We start from the raw sequence: 17,142 nt of genomic DNA, 5'->3' as shown, positions 1-17,142 counted from the left end.
TTCCGTAGCTCTGACCTCTAGAAACAATTTATTGCCAGGGGGCAATGGGGCAGAAGAGGCCAGAATTTTGCAGCCAGTTCCCACCACACCCCAGCTCCTACTTTACAAAAGAAATTTGTACAGCTGCCAGTCCTCTGTACAAGGTACCCCCACCCCCATCTCACTGTACACAGCTGCCTGGCTCCCTCTGGTCCCTGGTTCACAGCAGGCCTGGGCCTGCAGCCATTTGACCGTGGAGCTGCCTTGAGCCCTGAGCTCGCCTTGGTGCTGGGCACCAGCCGGCCTTGACCAGGCCCGTCCTCTCCTTCTGGAGTGGTCCTCAGCCCTGTCTCCCTTGGTGTGCCTCTTGGAGACCCCGCTGGGGGCGGGATGGCTGCCAGCTTCAGTTCTGCTGCCTTTGCCGGCATTCCCAGGGCAGTGTCCGGTCACCACTTTCCCCTCTTGCTCCAGTCCTTGGGAGTGAAGTGCAGACACTTGGAGTCGATCCGAAGAAGCCGTTTGAGCATAGCCCGTTCGTGCCCATCCACGATGTCTTCCGACAGGGTGAGGATATACTGGCCCTGGACAGGAGATGGGGCCAGGCAGGTCAGCCCACGCAGGCCTGCACTCGGCATCCCTGCACACACCTGTCTCCCCCTGCCTGCCTCCCTACCTTGTAGTAGTTGATGAGGTTGAGGTATTGCAGAGTGGATATGACATCCTCCTTCTTGATGCTGGTAATTTCACTGATCTCACTGTGGGAGGGCAAAGATCAGATCCCCCGGGGGCCTCCATCTCTTCCCCAGGCCCCAAGGAGTGAGAAAGCCCGAGAACAGAAGGTCATGCCATGCACCCCCGGGTAGGCAGGGCCAGGCTCACTTGATGGTGATCTGTGGCCTCTCCCCGCTCTCTGACTTCAGCCCCATCAAGATCTCCAGGATGGTCTGGGACCAGTAGCTTCGGTAGGACAGGAGGCCAAGGTCCGAGAGGGGCTTCTCAGGGGTCCCCGTTTTCCCTTCCACTTTGGAGAGTTCATAGCCTAAAGCAGTGGAGCAGGAGGAAGTGGATAAACGATCACAGTATTATGTCACTAGTGTCTTAAGAACGCAGGCTACCGGGCAGACTGCATGGTCCTGTCTCGGGCCTGCCACGTGGTGGTTCTGTGGTCGGGGTATGTAGCTTGTCTGTTCGGTGCCTTAGTTTCATCGTAAAGGACTAGCACGCCTACTCTTCAGCTGTGCGCTGAAGCTACAGTCACCAGGAGCCAGCAAGGGCTTACAGGTGGGACAGGGAAGTGCAGAGAATGGCTTATGGAATGAAAGTGCCTCCAGTTTTCCTCGGTCCTACCAGACTCTGTCTGGGTATATGAGGAGAAGAGTGGGCCAGGCCCCACCTCTAGTCCAGGCCTGAGGATGCTCAGATTCTCAGTCACAACAGTCCCCCAGCTGTGAGCAGAGAAGAATCAGCGGCTCTAAGACCAGGCTGGGTGGCTGGGAGGAAGTAAGCAGAGCGATGCCAAAGCACTTCCCAGTCAGAGGAGGCCATTCCTCAGCTGTAACTGCCTTTGCCAGGGCTCTCGCCCTCCCAATTCTACTGCTCTGCCCTTCTCTACCTGGGTCACCACTGGGCACTGGCAGGCAGTTCCTGGTGAGACCCTCAGGCCCTGCAAAACCCTGAGTGGTTTCACATCTGTTGGACAGAGTCTTCATTTTTCCCATCAGGGCCCTGAGATGTCTCCACTATTTCTAGAAGCCCTTCACCCTCACTCATCACAAGCCTTGTGTTGGAGCGTAGCCTTTCTGCTTTCCCCTTGATACGTCTTTATTAGCCAGTCTGACCCTCTTGCCCAGCCTCCTGTGACTTCCACCTAACAGCCTGGTGGGGAGGACAGAGAGGCCTCTGCTTTGGAGGCAGGAAGCAGGGAAGAGAGAAGGGGCACACTGGAGTTCTCACTGAGCTTTGCTGGGCCGGCGTGCAGAGTCCTGACCGATCAGCTGGAGGCCATGCTTGCCTCCTTAGCGACAGGGACTCCTGGCCCCTCCCAGTGAACACCCCCGCCCTCAGAAGCTGCCTGGACTGGTGCTTCTGGTATCCTGTCTGCTCCTGCCAGGCACAACGAGCACGTCTCCTTGGTGGCCCCACACACATCCCGTCTCCACTGGGTCTGAGCTCCAAGGCTTAAGCTGAGTTTCCTAAGCATCCTCCTGCCCTGCCAGGCAGAGGGCTTCCTGAAGACATGACGCAATCTTGGCATCTTTCTACCAATAAAATTTCTCAAGGTGACCCGTGATCAAGTCAGGCCTCCACGCCTTCATCAGGGAGCCAAGGCTCCCTCCTCATCTCCCAGGTCAGAGCTTGGTTATCCCAAGGGTGCAGTGAACGGTGAGGTGAACAGAATGAGGGGAGGAGGCTGGGCAGTGAAGGGGACCTTGGGGGCCAGTGTGGAGTTCACATGTGACAAGGGGCAGAGGCCAGATCCCCTGTGAATCATGTTGATGTGACATCCACTGTCCGCAAGGCTCAGGTGACAAGTGGGGAAATGAGCCACAGGTCCTTGCCTAGCAACGTGTACAACTGCACAGGACCAGACAGCTGAGCAAGAGTGGCTCACTCAGCTTCTGCCCATGGCCCTGGGCAGGGGCTGATGAGTCAGGCTGAGTGGTGCTCAGCACCATGGCCAAGGAACTATGAGGGACTGAGAGCCTAGTGCAGACGAGCAGGGGAGTCACCCCAGAACGGAGAGAACCTTGGGAGGGGCCCACCTTTATTTCTGGCCAGTTTCCCCGGTGACTGGACTGCAAAGGCCAGAGCTGGGAACATGGCAGCCCCGTGTGTCCGTATGTGCAGCCCCGGGGCCTGGGCCTGCCTGCTCCCGCCCCGACCCCGGGCCAGCAGCGTGAGTACTCACTGAACTCGATCAGCAGCTTGCCATAGCCCCGGCGCTGGTAGGGGGGCAGGGTCAGGATGCAGGCCACGTTGTAGTCTTCCGTGGACTCCTTTTCCTGGAAAAGCCAGGCCGGAGTGAGCGTGAGGGGAGGGACCCAGCTCAGGGTGGGACTGAGGGACCGCCTGCAGGAGCGCTCACCTTGGAGAAGTAGCCCACTATATGGAAGCCCTTGCAGTCGTACTCTGTCATGACGTAGAAGAGGAAAGGGTCTGTGTCATAGTACAACGTCTTGTGATCGAGGAAACACTTAGCCAGAAGACACAGGTTTTGGGAATAACTCTGCAAAAGACAAGGTCTGTCACCACCCCGGGTAGCTCTCCTGGAGTGTGGCCGTCAGGCTGGTGTCAGCCTGGAGCTTCTTTGTCCCCCAGGCTGAAAGGGGTAAGCCTTCCTCCCTGAGGCCTGAACCCATCCATGGGCCAGGCTGTCCCTAGGCATGAGCCCTTCTCAGCGTGCAGGAGCCCCTGCCCCAGCTGTGACGGTGTTCAGGCACCGACCTCCGGTGAGCTGGGCAGGTGTGCCCCTACTCCCCGCACCTCCACCTCACTAGCCTGGAGGCCTCCACTGCCCTCTGCCAGTTACCAGTCAGCAAACTGATGTGTGACCAGGAAGACTGACCAAGGCTTATGAGAAAAGCTCTGCCTGTGTGACAGTCTCAGGAGTCTGGCTGTCAAAAAGCCACAGTACTCTCTTCCCCAGTCACACGTCCTGAAAACACATCGGCTTGTCTACAACATGGGTGAAGAAGTCTGGGGTCTCTCAAGGGCTGGCCCAGTAAAATTCATCTTGCTACTGTACTCCATGCTCACAACTCTCCTGCATATCACCAGAGGCTTTTTAAGCAGCTGCTAGGCTCGGAGAAGGCAATGGCACCCCACTCCAGTACTCCTGCCTGGAGAATCCCACGGACGGAGGAGCCTGGTGGGCTGCAGTCCAAGGGGTTGCTAAGAGTTGGACACGACTGAGCGACTTCACTTTCACTTTCATGCACTGGAGAAGGAAATGGCAACCCACTCCAGTGTTCTTGCCTGGAGAATCCCACGGACAGGAGCCTGGTGGGCTGCCGTCTATGGGGTTGCACAGAGTCGGACACGACTGAAGTGACTTAGCAGCAGCAGCAGCAGGCGTGGCCACTTGGGATACCCAAGCCCGCACCTAACACAGTTAACGGTGGTTAAAATAGCATCTTTCTCTTAAGCTCCCCCAGCACTCAAGCCAGAGCTCTCTCCTGCCAGTCAGTGATTGTCCTTCCCTCCCCACCCTCCAGGACCCAGGGATGGAGGCCTTTCACTCTTGAAGGTCCTTGCAGGCTACTCCCTTCTTCCTCCCCACAGCCAGAATAAGGCAGATGTGAAGCCCCAGACCTGTAGCGTTCCCCTTCCCAGCTGACCTCAGTCCCACCACCTGAACTCTGTCCTTGTAACAGAGCCTGCCTTCATCCTGTCTGCACTCCAGCTGGAAGGACAGCTCTTCGATGCTCGCTGTCTGCACAGGCACACCTCACTTTACTGGCTTTCAGAGATTGCTTTTTAACAAAGGTTTGTGGCAAACCCTGCCTTGAGTTATCAGTGCCATTTTCCCAACAGCATTTGCTCATGTTGCATCTCTGTCACCTTTTCATAATTCTCGCAATAATATTCCAAACCTTTTCATTATTATTGTATTTGTTACAGTAATCAGTGATTCTTGAGATTACCACTGTAATTTTCTTTAGATACTGTTATTGCACCCTTAGTAGACTATGGCACAACATAAATATAACTTACATAGTCTGGGAAACCAGAAAAACTTGCGTGACTGCTTTATTTCAACGTTCACCTTATCACAGTGGTCTGGAACTGAACCTGCAGGGTCTCTGGGCTTTGCCAGGACACCCACTCCTGCCCTTCAGAACCCACTGCTGGGGATTCCTGTGCCCACCCTACCCCTGTGTCAAGGTTCAGAGGTTACCTCCTCTCTGAAGCCTTGCTGATCACCCCAGGATCCTGACAGCCCACTTTTCTCATGAAACATATCACAGTGGGATCCAAACTGCTACTGGCCTGTTTGTCTTCCCCTGTGAGCTCTCAGAGAACAGAGATTTTGTCAAATTCCTGGTCACTCTGTATCTACCAGCACCCGCCCTACGGCAGGAATGCAGTAAATGCGGTGAAGAGATCTGTCAGCTGTAACGGTCAGTGTCTTCCTGAGCTGGAAGCAGCTACTCACTCGACTCCCCCAGACTCCCGGCACCAAAGCCTTCCCACTGCCCCTCGGCCACTGACCTTGTTCTTACGTCCGTCGATCTCAAAGAAGGAGATGGTGCCCTTGCGGTAGATCTCGTTGCCGGGAGGATGTCGCAGGTCACACTTGGTCTGAGGAAGACAGGAGAATCAGGCACAGGGGCTGAGGTGGGGGGTGGGGGCTGCTAGGAGGGTGACCCCTGGGATTCCCCATACCAAATGACGCTGCAGACACTTGAGGCTTCGGCCATACTTGAGGCAGAACTCGCAGAGGTAGAGGACAGGCAGCGCGGTGAGCTCCTGAGGGTACGGGGAGAAGTACCAGGGCTTGAGGCGGTGCCGGCCCAGCTCAATGCACTCGATGTTCTTCATCCGGGTGACGATGTCGTCGTGGCTCCGGTCAGATACCAGGCTCCCAGTCATGCGAGGAGCGGACGGGATTCCATCTGAGCTGTCCTGGGAGTCCTGCCCAGGGCCCGTGAAAGATACCAGGTTACAGAAGACAACTCAAGCAGCACACTCTACAGCTCACAGCCCTTCCGCAGGCTTCCGTGTCCACCTAACAGTGGCCCCCTTAGGAGGGGCACTGTAATCCCCATTTGCCAACTGAGGAAACCAAGACTTGGATGGTTTTCACCTGGAAGGTGAAAAAGAGCGCCTAGCGCGGGACCTCAATCGGTGCCGCCTCACTCCTAATTCCAGCACCCTTTCTGCCCAGTACCCCTTGTTCATTTTTAAAGCAGTCACTAAACCCCGTGCCCTCCTTATGTCCCCTTCATTTCACCCAGCTTCCCTCCTCCCCCAGACCTACCTCATCAGTGCCCAAGCAATTCGATTTCCGCTTCCGCCCCGGCTGAGCTGCCACTGCCCTCCGGGCTGATCCATTCTGCAAATGATACGGGAGGGACAGAAGGGGTGGCTGTGAGGTGAGCCCAAAAGGGGCTACCAGAGGGTAGGAGGGCAGAAGAGATGGCTTGGGGGACTCACCTGGGGGAAAACTGAGGCCGGGGCAGTCTCGCTGGGCACTGGAGTTGCTGGTGAAACCACCTCCACCTTCCGTTTCTGCAGAGAGAAACCAGGACAGGTGGGTCAGAAGGTAGAGAAGGCGGGACCTGAGAGGAAAGCAAGGTCCCTGGAATTGCTGAGGGTACCGTTGAGCGGTGGTTGGGCTGCAGGCAGGAGCTGGAGGAGAGCGGCTGGTCAGGCTCGCCACCGGGAATGGCCTCCCGCTCCTTGGGCAGGTTGAAGCGGAGTGTGATCTGAACCGGGATTGGCAAGGTCTTCCCGCTGGCCTGGGCGGAGGCCGGCTGTAGAGATAGGTCCAGGGTCTTCCTCTGGGGCTGGGTTGGTGGTGGGATGGGGAAGGGGAGTAGGGCCCCCTCGGCATGGAGTGATCAAACCCCACCCTCTGCCCTCTCAAGGACACAGGTACAGTCAGTGGACTCTGGAACTACATCTGCAGTTTGGCCCCCATCCTTTACAAGTTGAAGCCAGGGTGGGAGGGCACAGCCTCTTGCCCATCTGGGAGCCACTGAGGCCAAGAGATTTTAAAAGTAGGCAGGAGAGAAGAGGTGAAGCAGGGGACCTACTCACCACCTCTCTCTCTGGAGAGCCGGGTCGGGACCCAGGAAGCCCGTTCTTGGTGGGGGTCTTGGCCTCTTTCTTGGGGAACTGGATCTTCTTCAGGTCCAGCCGCTCGTGGGTCACCCATTCATCCAGGCGTTTGTTGACTGCAGCAGTGGGTATGGCTCAGGAAGGGCAGCCAGAGGCTGCCCCCCAACCCTCCAGCCCCACCTCATCCCGGTCCAGAACTCACAATCAATGTAATGGACGTAGAAAAGCTTCCGGCCACTGATGTCCTTCACGCTCAGAATCTCAGCGAGTGCTGTGGGAACAGCAAAGGCAAGGGCCTTAGACGGGCCAGGCCATGAAGCTCCACCCTCCTACGACCCGCACTCCACCACCAGGCCCGAACCCTAAAGCCCCAGCACTTGGAACCGCTCTCACAAGCCCCGGTTAGTCACCAAGTGCCATCCCCTCTTCAAGCCCTGCCCTGTCCAGTTCTAAAGGCTAAAAGCCACGCCCCTCCTGAGTATCTGCGCCCCGCCCGCTCCAGAATTCTAGAGGCCCCACCCCCTCCCCGGGGTTCGGTTGACTCTCCCCCCGCCCCTCGCCCTCAGGTTCCTTAGCCCCGCCCCCCGACGTCACTCACGCCACTCATCTTCGTTGTCCTGGTTCCGCCGCAGCACGGGCAGGCGGCAGCCCTCGATTATCTCCCCCTGGGGAGACAGCGCGGCGCCAGGGTCGGCTACTGGGGGGCCTCGGGCTCTACCCACCTCCCCTGGCTCCCTCCGCCCCGCCCCGGGCACCGGACTCACCACCTCCGCCATCTTCCCTCCCTCCACTGCCACTTCCGGCCCCTCTGGGAGCCGTCACTTCCGGGATTGAGCACGTTGTGGGCCCGGTCTTCCCCGAAGCGGCTTTACGAGTAGGTTCTTAAGAGACACCGCTGCCCAGCTTGCTGACGGAGCTGGCCAGTTTGGCTGGCGGGGGCATAGGTTGTTTTAAGACTCAGGTCAGGTCCTGGGTGGAATCCCCATAACGTGTGCAACGATTGGAGGAAAACTGAGTCCGTCACGTGACGCTCACCGGGTGCGACACCGGTCACGTGGGACTGGTGTTTGTGCCTAGCGGGCGGCTGCTTGGGCGTCTCCTAGTGGCGTCAAGGCTGCGTCTCGGGGAGTGAACTGCGCGTGCTCGGCTGGGGGGTTTAGGGGCGGATTTCGAGAAGTGGGCGCCAGGATCCTCTGAAGTTGTGGACTTTCTTAGGGTTGGGGGCTCACGGAAGAAGGTTTATAGGTTTGTTGTTTTGTATATTAGGTTGCTAATTATACGAGTTGGTATTGTTCGGACGTCTAAGTCGTGTCGACTCTTTGTGACCCCCGTGAACTGCCAGGCTTCTCTGTCTTTCCCTATCTCCTGGAGTTTGCGTAAACTCATGTCCATTGAGTCAGTGATGCTATCCAACCTTTTCATCCTCTGCCCTCCCCTTTTCTTGCCCTCAGACTTTACCAGCATCAGTGTCTTTTCTTCTCATCAGGTGGCCAAAGTATTGGAGTTGTCATCTTCAGCGTTAGTCCTTCCCATGAATAATCAGAGTTGATTTATTTTAGGATTGATTAATATATTATTCATTCATACATTCAACAACTTTAATAATCTGCTACCGTGTCCCATGCATTTATCTAGGAGCCTGGGATACATCAGTGAATAAAATAACTTGCAGCTCCTGGAGCTTGAATTCTTGGAGGCTGAGAGGGAAAAGAGGGGTGTGGATCACAAACAGTAAATGTATTTTTAAAATAAATTATCTAGTCTATTAAAGAGTAAGTGTTTTGGGAAACAAGCAACAACAAGGAAACACACACGGTGCAGGGAATGAATAGCTAGGCAAACTATGGCCTGCAGATCAAATCCAATCCTATTCTAGTTTTCCTGCACTCAGTGGGCAAAGAATGGTCTTTATACTCTTTTTAAAGCTTGCTGCTAAGTCACTTCAGTCGTGTCCGACTCTGTGTGACCCCATAGACGGCAGCCCACCAGGCTCCCCCGTCCCTGGGATTCTCCAGGCAAGAACACTGGACTTTAAAGCTTGGGGAGACATAAATAGAATATTTCATGATACATGGAAATCATGAAATTCAAATTTCAGGGTCCATAAATAATGTTTTATTGGAACATAGCCACCATCTCGTTCATTGACATTTTGTCTATGACTCCTTCCACGTTAAAGCTGAATGCCCACAAAGCCTAAAACATTTACTGTCTGGCCATTTACAAAAAATGTTTGCCAACCCATGCTTTATCTTCTATTGTGCTATCAAACAGGGCGTCTCTGGTGGCTCAGTGGTAAAGAATCTGGCTGCAATGCAGAAGACACAGGCTCAATCCCTGGATGGGGAAGATCCCTTGCAGGAGGAAATGGCATCCCATTCCAGCATTCTTGCCTGGAGAAATCCATGGACAGTGGGATCTCGAAGAGTTCAGGCAGGACTGAGCAACTAACACATATCAAATACGAAAATAGGTTCATAATGTGTATGTTGTTCTGTGACCAGCTTGTTCATTTAGTAGCATAAATCAAACACTTCTCACATTCTAGAGCACTATTTTAATGGCTAATAGTGTTTTGTTGCTTATATGTACCTTATCTGCCACAACCAATTTCTTCTTGTTGAATATTCAAGTTCCAGATTTCCCATCTTACAAACAGTGCCACAAAGAGCATCTTGATACATACAGCTTTTCACATATTCATCCCAACATGTTAGCAGTTTCATTCTCTGCCCCCTTATCAAAGTCACCAGTGACCCCCATATTCTTCATCCAATGGCCACTTCTCAAACCTTTTGTCCGTGGCATTTGGCATGGTTGGTTACTTCCTACCTTGAAACTCTCCTGTCTTGGTTTCTAGGATACCAGGCTTTCCTGATTTCTTTCCAGCTTTCCCATTGCTCCTTATCTCCTTTATGGGTTGCTCCTCTTGTCCATACCTCTAAACCTTCCCAGGCCCCAGGTTCGGTCCTGAACTCCACCTGTATATCCACAATTACTCCCTTCATGATGCCCTAGAAGCTCATGGCTTTAAATACCATTCACATGCTGAGGTTTCTCAAATTTATACCTCAGTATTTAGTTACTTGGCTTACTCCCTTACCTCATTCAAGTCTTTGCTCAAATGTCACCTTTCCCTTTAAGTCACCCCTGACTTCCCCAGTTGTCTGCTCATCCCCCACCACCTCCCCTCCCCTCCTCTGCTTCAGAGTATTCAGTTGTCAGATCATGTCTTCTCCTTATTTGCTTGTTACTGTCTTTCCCTCACTAGAATGTAAGATCCATGAATTGCAGTATTTATGTGGTTTGCCCAGTGCTATTTTCCCAGCCTCCATACCGCCTGTCTCATAGTAGGTATTCAGCTAAACTGTCAAATGGATGAAGAATGGGGAGCCAGAGATGTGAACTGACATTTGCTGCCAAGAGCGATCAGTCTTGTAAGTTGGGCTCTCCCTGGGACTCGGGAAAGACAGCTTGAGGAGGGGGCCCAGGCAGGGGTCTCAGAGTATCTGATAAGTGACCTGCAGTTGAAAGTGGGGTAGCGTTGGCTGGGAAAAGGGGTTGGGACTGTTTCAGGCAGTGAGGACAGCAACAGCAGAGAGAAAAGAAACACTTGGTGATGGGACTTCCCTAGTGGTCCGGTGGTTAAGACTCTGTACTTCCACTGCAGGGGCCACTGGTCAGGGAACTAAGATCCCACGAGCCACGTGGCCTGGTCAAAATAAAAGAGTTGGTGAACAGGTCATCGGGCATGCACCATTATTCACTGAGCACCCACTGTGTGCCTCCCCTGTAGGAACAACTTGAACAAGTAAAGATGAGTCCCCTGCTCTAGTGGGTCAGACATGAGCAGCTGACAACCCAAAGCATAAAGAGCCCCTTCAGACAGCGGTAAGTACTGTGACAATGTGGAAATAGTGTGAGGAGCTGGTCAACTGGGGCCTCTCTAGAAGCTGTCACGCAAGATTCCTGCCACAGAGAGTCACACAGTGTCCCTCGCCAGCCGCTTCCAGAGGGAATGTCTCCATCCATGTGGATCAAACACATGTGGGCTTCAGGATGGTCTCATCTGGAGACTTGATGAAGTCACCAGCAATGTGGGTTCTGTGTTCCCGGTCTGGCCTCCACAGGTTAGTCTCCTCCTACATTCAAGGTGGCCCCTTCTTATAGTCACAGCACAGCTGCCCCGGTTCGCTCTAGAACTGGCCAGTTCATGGCCAGTTAGGAACTGGGCCGCATAGCAGGAGGTAAGCGGCAGGCAAGCCAGCGAAGCTTCCTCTGCAGCTTCCCGTCCCTCACATTTCTGCCTGAACCATCCCCAACCCACCCACCCCACTCCCGGTCCATGGAAAAATTATCTTCCATGATACTAGTCCCTGGTGCCACGAAGGTTGGGGACCACTGCTCCAGAGCCTACATGTGTCCAGGGCCTTGTCTGTGGAGAAAAGCTGTGGAAGGAAAGCCCTAGGATTGAACCATTTGGGGGCATGTGCCTCTGCTGCAGCCAATGTCTGTGACCAGGATAATTCTACTGGTGTACACAAACCACGGCCCACCAGCAGGGGTGGGGGTGGGGTGCAGTTCAGTGTATCCCAGGAGAGAGAACCTGGGGTGGGGTTGGGGGATGGGGGGAGTGATGATCCAGGAATCAGAAAGCTGGCCAATCCTGGCCTTTTATGGCACTTTTGTAAGGAAGTCAGGTTTTGCTTTAAGAGGAGTGGGAGTCAATGGGGTGTTTAGAGCAAGAAAATTAAGTATTGGATAGATAAAGAAGATGTGGTACATATGTACAATGGAGTATTTATTTTAGTGAAGTTGCTCTTGAGAGTCCCTTGGACTGCAAGGAGATCCAACCAGTCCATTCTAAAGGAGATCAGCCCTGGGATTTCTTTGGAAGGAATGATGTAAAGCTGAAACTCCAATACTTTGGCCATCTGATGCGAAGAGTTGACTCATTGGAAAAGACTCTGATGCTGGGAGGGATTGGGGGCAGGAGGAGAAGGGGACGACAGAGGATGAGATGGCCGGATGGCATCACTGACTTGATGGACATGAGTTTGAGTGAACTCCAGGAGATGGTGATGGACAGGGAGGCCTGGCGTGCTGCCATTCATGGGGTCCCAAAGAGTCAGACATGACTGAGCGACTGAACTGAACTGAACTGAACTAGTGAAGTTGCTCAGTTGTGTCCAACTCCTTGCAACCCCATGGACTGTAGCCTATTAGGCTCCTCTGTCCATGGGATTTTCCAGGCAAGAGTACTGGAGTGGGTTGTCATTTTCTTTTCCAAGGGATCTTCCCAACCCAGGGATTGAACCCAGGTCTCCCGCTTTGCAGGCAGACACTTTATCGTCTGAGCCACAGTACTCTAGAGGTTAGGACAATGGAATATTACTCAGCCATTAAAAATAATGAAATAATGCCATTTGCAGCAACATGGATGGGCCTAGAGATTATCATACTGATGAAGTCAGAGAAAGAGAATTATGGTATATATCTTGTATGTGGGGCTTTCCAGGTGGTGCTAGTGGTAAAGAACCCACCTGCCGCCTGCCAAACAATGCAAGAGATATAAGAGACATAGGTTCGATCTGTAGGTGGGGAGGATCCCCTGGAAGAGGGCATGGCAACCCACTCCAGTATTCTTGCCTGGAAAATCTCATGGACAGAGGAGCCTGGCAGGCTGCAGTTCATAGGGTCACAAAGAGTCGGACACAACTGAAGCAACTTCGTACACAGCACACACACTTGTGTGCAGAATCTAAAAAGAAATTATACAGATGAGCTTATTTACCAAACAGAAATAGACTCACAGACTTGGAGAACGGACTAATGGTTACCATGGGGGAAGAGTCAGGGGAGAGGATAGTTAGGGAGTTCAGGAGTGATACATACACATTTTTTAAGATGGATAACCAACAAGGGGAGAAGGCGATGGCACCCCACTCCAGTACTCTTGCCTGGAAAATCCCATGGACAGAGGAGCCTGGTAGGCTGCAGTCCACGGGGTCGCTAAGAGTTGGACACGACTGAGCGACTTCACTTTCACTTTTCACTTTCATGCATTGGAGAAGGAAATGGCAGCCCACTCCAGTGTTCTTGCCTGGAGAATCCCAGGGACGGAGGAGCCTCTTGGGTTGTCGTCTATGGGGTCGCACAGAGTTGGACACAACTGAAGTGACTTAGCAGCTTAGCAGCAACCAACAAGGACCTATCGTATAGCACAGGGAACTCTGCTCAATGTTATGTAACAATCCAAATGGGGAAAGAATTTGAAAAAGAGGAGATGCATGTATATGTGTAACTGAGTCACTTTGCTGTCCACCTGAAATTAACACAACATTGTTAGTCAACTGTACTCCAACATAATAAGTTAAAAACAAAGAAAGAACATAGTGTATCTGATTAAAGGTTCAAAGATGGCTGAGGAAATGACACTTCTGGGAACAGGATGTGTGTAGTGCCTGAATGTAGCTAGAAGGTTCTTGCTGCTACAGGGGCAAGGACTGACGGTGGCTGCAGACTAAGGTATGGCCAACAGTGTGGTGAGGAAGCAGGCCTGGCGGGCACAAGAGGGCAGGGGCTGGCAGCCCTCCCGGGCCCCAGGTCTCTGGGCGCCTCGGATCCTGAAGAATGAGAACCCTCATTCCATAGCCTCTTTGGAAGAGAGGAACACAGACATCTGTTTTCCAAATGCATGTGCTATGGTTGTGCTTATAAGATCCAGACCCATCGAAATGCTGGCTGAATTCAAAGTGGGAGTAAAGAAACACTTCCTCTAAACTGCACTAATGATGTGTGAGAGATTGTTTTTTAATTAATTTATTTATTTATTGAAGGATAATTGCTTTACAGAATTTTGTTGTTTTCTGTCTTGTGATCTTGAGAGCTGAAGATGTTTCTTCTGGGTAAGAGCTCTCTGGCTCACGTGTTTTCCAGCACAGAGTTGTCATAGCAGGTGGGCTGTGATCCGGCTCATGGCCTTTGTGGAACGTTCCCTGTCAGTGTCATGGAAGCAATGACTGGTTCACGGGAAAGAATCCAAGGCAGGAAGCGGCCGGGAAGCTGAGCCCCACCGAGCTCAGAGGCTCTCTCATTGAGGAAAATGGGCTTGAACTCTCCTTGAGATCTCAGGAAATCTAAAGGAAAACAAGTACATGAGACAAAACTCAAGCGTTCAGAACAATACCTTTCTGACCCAGAGACGGCTTAAAAAAAAAAGAATCCATGAACACAAATCATTTTCATTAGCTCTGGTTTTCAGAGAGGGCTTTTTTTAAAGTGCATTTGCTGGGACACCCATTAAAATAATTTTCTTTAAAAGGTTGCCATGAGCTGTACTTTTGGGAGTAGGAAAGGTGAATGCTGGTGGGGATGGGGCAAGGAACGAGGACAGCAGGGGCCCATCATGGAAGCTGGTTTGTGGCCATGGGAGAGGAGATGCTATAGCATAAACCTTCCTCTACCAACTAGGGGACTTACCGAAGTGCATGAGGAATGACTGCCAGTGTTGTTCTAGATTGACAAGGTGTTAATTTCTCAGTAGGTTGGAACTTTAAAAATAAGAAATTGGGACCTCCCCATGGTCCAGTAGTTAGGGCTCTGCGGGCCTGGATTCAGTCCTTGGTCAGGGAGCTAAGACATCACAAGCTGCGCAGACAAAAAATAAATAAACGAAAAAAAAATTAAGCATTAAAGCAAACAAACATTAACAAAAACGTAGGGATAAAGGCTGCTTGCCAGGGGTTCCTAGGCTGCCGGCTGGGCCTGGGACTCCTCAGCGTGGATGGCAGCAAGGGTAGGAAAATACCAGCTGGGCTGGGCGGTTGGCTGGTCATCCCAGACTTCGGGGGCACCTTCTGCAGAGGTTGGGGGGAGAAAGTCAGGCTGTGTAGGGGCCAAGGAAACGGAAGCAGCACATTTGAGTTTGCATGAAAAGAAAACATTTGAAAGGAAAAAAAAAATTTTAATATGAGTTGTTTTTTAAGGAGAGTGATTAGGGGGGAACTAGAGGGGGCTGCACGGATGAGAAAGGGCCTTTCTTTAAGACATGCATCAGGACTTCCCTGGTGGCACAGTGCATGGGAATCCACCTGCCAATGCAGAGTGATTTGACACAGGTTTGATCCCTGCTCTGGGAAGATCCCACTAAACCCTCTGTGTCACAACTGCTGAGCCCGCATGCTGCACTTACTGAAGCTTGTTCACCTAAAGCCCGTGTTAAAGTCACTCAGTCACGTCCGACTCTTTGCGACCCCATGGACTATACAGTCCATGGAATTCTCCAGGCCAGAATGCTGGAGTGGGTAGCTGTTCCCTTCTCCAGGGGATCTTCCCAACTCAGGAATCGAACCAGGGTCTCCTGCATTACAGGCAGATTCTTTACCAGCTTTACCAACTGAGCTACCAGGGAAGCCCACGCTCCCCAACAAAAGAAGCCACTGCAGTGAGAGACCCACGCACGGCAATGAAAAGCAGTAGCACTCACCCCAGTGGACAAAGTGGCACGCGCAGCAAGAAAGACCCTGCACAACCCAAAATAAATAAATTATGTAAAAAAGAGACGAGATGTGCATGCATTATAAATCAGAGAAGGAGATGGCAACCCACTTCAGTACTCTTGCCTGGAAAATCCTACGGACAGAGGAGCCTGTAGGCTGCAGTCCATGGGGTCGCTAAGAGTCGGACACGACTGAGCGACTTCACTTTCACTTTTCACTTTCATGCATTGGAGAAGGAAATGGCAACCATAACAGGAAACAAAAGAATAAGCTTCAGATAAACTGGACTTCTTACCTCCCTGGAGGTGGAGCAGCTCCAAGACTGGTCAACTCTGTGACTCAAAGATGGCGCCTTCACACACCTGCACAGTGTCTTGGCTTTGTTTCCAAGAGGATTCCCCTCGGGGCAGCCCAATGCTTGCTGCAGTCACTGGGCCACACGCTCTGCTTTCCCGCCTCCTGTCTCCAGGGGGAATGCCTTCTTCGCATTTCTCAGGAAATTTGTGTTTGCTAAATCCTGAGAAGGGCTGACATCATGGGTGTAAGACCAGTGCAGCCAGGGCCCAGAGCTTAGAAGGGTCCTGCACTTAGTTTAATGCTCTGTCATTGACATCTTGAAAATTCTTAATTTTTGAACACGGGGCCCTGCATTTTCATTTTGTATCAGGCCCCACAAATTTCATGGCTGGACTTGATTCTGAAAAAAAATCAGGAAAAAAAAGGTATTATAACTCTGCCTCAACAGTTAAGGCTTAACGATTCTGCTTCAGAAGAACTCACCAATGTCAGTTAAAAACAAAAAGCAGAAGTAGGACTATGAAAGCGAGAAGTCATGATGAAGTCAGTCTTGCTTCTTGTATTAATGGCTGTTACCATATGTGAGTCATGGTTCATGGTCCTAGCTAATAACAGTGAGTCATTTTTTGTTAAGTTACGGTAAAATACACATCGCCTAAAATTGACCATTTAACCATTTTTGAGTGTGCAGTAGTGACATTGTCATTCACTTTGTTGTGCAACTATCTCAACTTTCCGTCTCCCAAGTCTCTTCACCATCCCCAACATAAACTCTGTACCCACTAAACACTAACTCCCCAGTGCCCCCTCCCCAGACCCTGATTGCCGCTTTTCTGCTTTCTCTCTCTAAGAATCTCACTGCTCTACGCGCCTCGTACAAGTCGGATCATAGAATATCTGTCCTTTTGCATATGGCTTGGGCTTCCCAGGTGGCGCTCAGTTCAGTTCAGTTCAGTCGCTCGCTCATGTCCAACTCTTTGTGACCCCATGGACTGCAGCACGCCAGGCCTCCCTGTCCACCAACTCCCAAAGTTTACTCAAACTCATGTCCATTGAGTGGGTGATGCCATCCAACCATCTCATCCTCTGTCCTCCCCTTCTCCTCCCGCCTTCAATCTTTCCCAGCATCAGGGTCTTTTCAAATGAGTCAGTTCTTCACATCAGGTGGCCAAAGTGTTGGAGTTTCAGCTTCAGCATCAGTCCTTGCAGTGAATATTCAGGACTGATTTCCTTTAGGATGGACTGATTGCATCTCCTTGTAGTCGGACTGCTAGGAAGTGGCGCTAGTGGTGAAGAATCCTCTTGCCAGTGCAGGGGACACAAGAGACATGGGTTAAATCCCTGGGTTGGGAAGATCCTCTGGAGGAGGAAATGGCAACCCACTCCAGTATTCTTGCCTGGAAAATTCCATGAACGGAGGAGCCTGGCTGGCCATAGTCCATGGAGTTGCAAAGAGTTGAAAACAACTGAGCGTGCGCGCACACACACACACACACACACACACACACATGCACACACAATTTCACTTAGAATAATGTTTTTAAAATTTGTCCATGTTGTAGCATGTATCAGAATTTCATTC

General features: G+C 52.0%; 1 protein-coding gene and 2 long non-coding RNA genes across 7 annotated transcripts; 1 reads left to right on the top strand and 2 right to left on the bottom strand.

The window, feature by feature from the left end:
* Positions 1 to 11: 11 nt before the first annotated feature.
* Positions 12 to 7,560, bottom strand: KAT5 (lysine acetyltransferase 5). Of its 4 annotated transcripts, NM_001192066.2 has the most exons (14): positions 7,527 to 7,538; positions 7,361 to 7,427; positions 6,965 to 7,033; positions 6,742 to 6,878; positions 6,300 to 6,455; positions 6,136 to 6,210; positions 5,960 to 6,034; positions 5,365 to 5,613; positions 5,191 to 5,280; positions 3,065 to 3,205; positions 2,888 to 2,981; positions 859 to 1,018; positions 653 to 734; positions 12 to 560 (listed from the first exon to the last, which is right to left on the bottom strand). In NM_001192066.2, the coding sequence occupies exons 1-14, from the start codon at positions 7,536 to 7,538 to the stop codon at positions 426 to 428; spliced, it is 1,542 nt and encodes a 513-aa protein (NP_001178995.1). In that variant the 3' UTR covers positions 12 to 425. The 4 variants fall into 4 exon arrangements, with proteins under 4 accessions (NP_001178995.1, XP_005227065.1, XP_005227067.1 ...); XM_005227008.5 differs by having other exon boundaries at positions 7,361 to 7,560; XM_005227010.5 differs by lacking the exon at positions 6,300 to 6,455 and having other exon boundaries at positions 7,527 to 7,560.
* Positions 7,561 to 7,648: 88 nt separating this feature from the next.
* On the top strand, positions 7,649 to 14,085 carry LOC101904027 (uncharacterized). The gene is made up of 4 exons (XR_003033206.2): positions 7,649 to 8,007; positions 10,114 to 10,199; positions 10,559 to 10,892; positions 13,702 to 14,085. It is a non-coding gene; the product is annotated as an uncharacterized lncRNA (long non-coding RNA).
* Positions 13,813 to 16,720, bottom strand: LOC112444834 (uncharacterized). 2 transcript variants are annotated; one of them, XR_009493396.1, is made up of 3 exons: positions 15,373 to 16,720; positions 14,245 to 14,412; positions 13,813 to 13,901 (listed from the first exon to the last, which is right to left on the bottom strand). It is a non-coding gene; the product is annotated as an uncharacterized lncRNA (long non-coding RNA). The 2 variants fall into 2 exon arrangements; XR_003033207.2 differs by having other exon boundaries at positions 15,559 to 16,720.
* Positions 16,721 to 17,142: the final 422 nt, after the last annotated feature.

This window comes from Bos taurus, chromosome 29, assembly GCF_002263795.3.
Source record: "Bos taurus isolate L1 Dominette 01449 registration number 42190680 breed Hereford chromosome 29, ARS-UCD2.0, whole genome shotgun sequence".
In the NCBI taxonomy this organism is placed as follows: Eukaryota; Metazoa; Chordata; class Mammalia; order Artiodactyla; family Bovidae; genus Bos; species Bos taurus.
This window is presented reverse-complemented; position numbering and strand designations above follow the sequence as displayed.

What these genes read in the sequence shown, in the direction of transcription:
- KAT5 (XM_005227008.5), bottom strand. Translation starts at nt 7,538, where the DNA reads ATGGCGGAGGTGGTGAGTCCGGTGCCCGGGGCGGGGCGGAGGGAGCCA. An exon ending in AGTGTCTGCAGCGTCATTTG is followed by an intron (nt 5,281 to 5,364) that starts GTATGGGGAATC and finishes TGTCTTCCTCAG; the next exon opens with ACCAAGTGTGACCTGCGACA. An exon ending in CAAGCTGCTGATCGAGTTCA is followed by an intron (nt 1,019 to 2,887) that starts GTGAGTACTCAC and finishes CCACTGCTTTAG; the next exon opens with GCTATGAACTCTCCAAAGTG.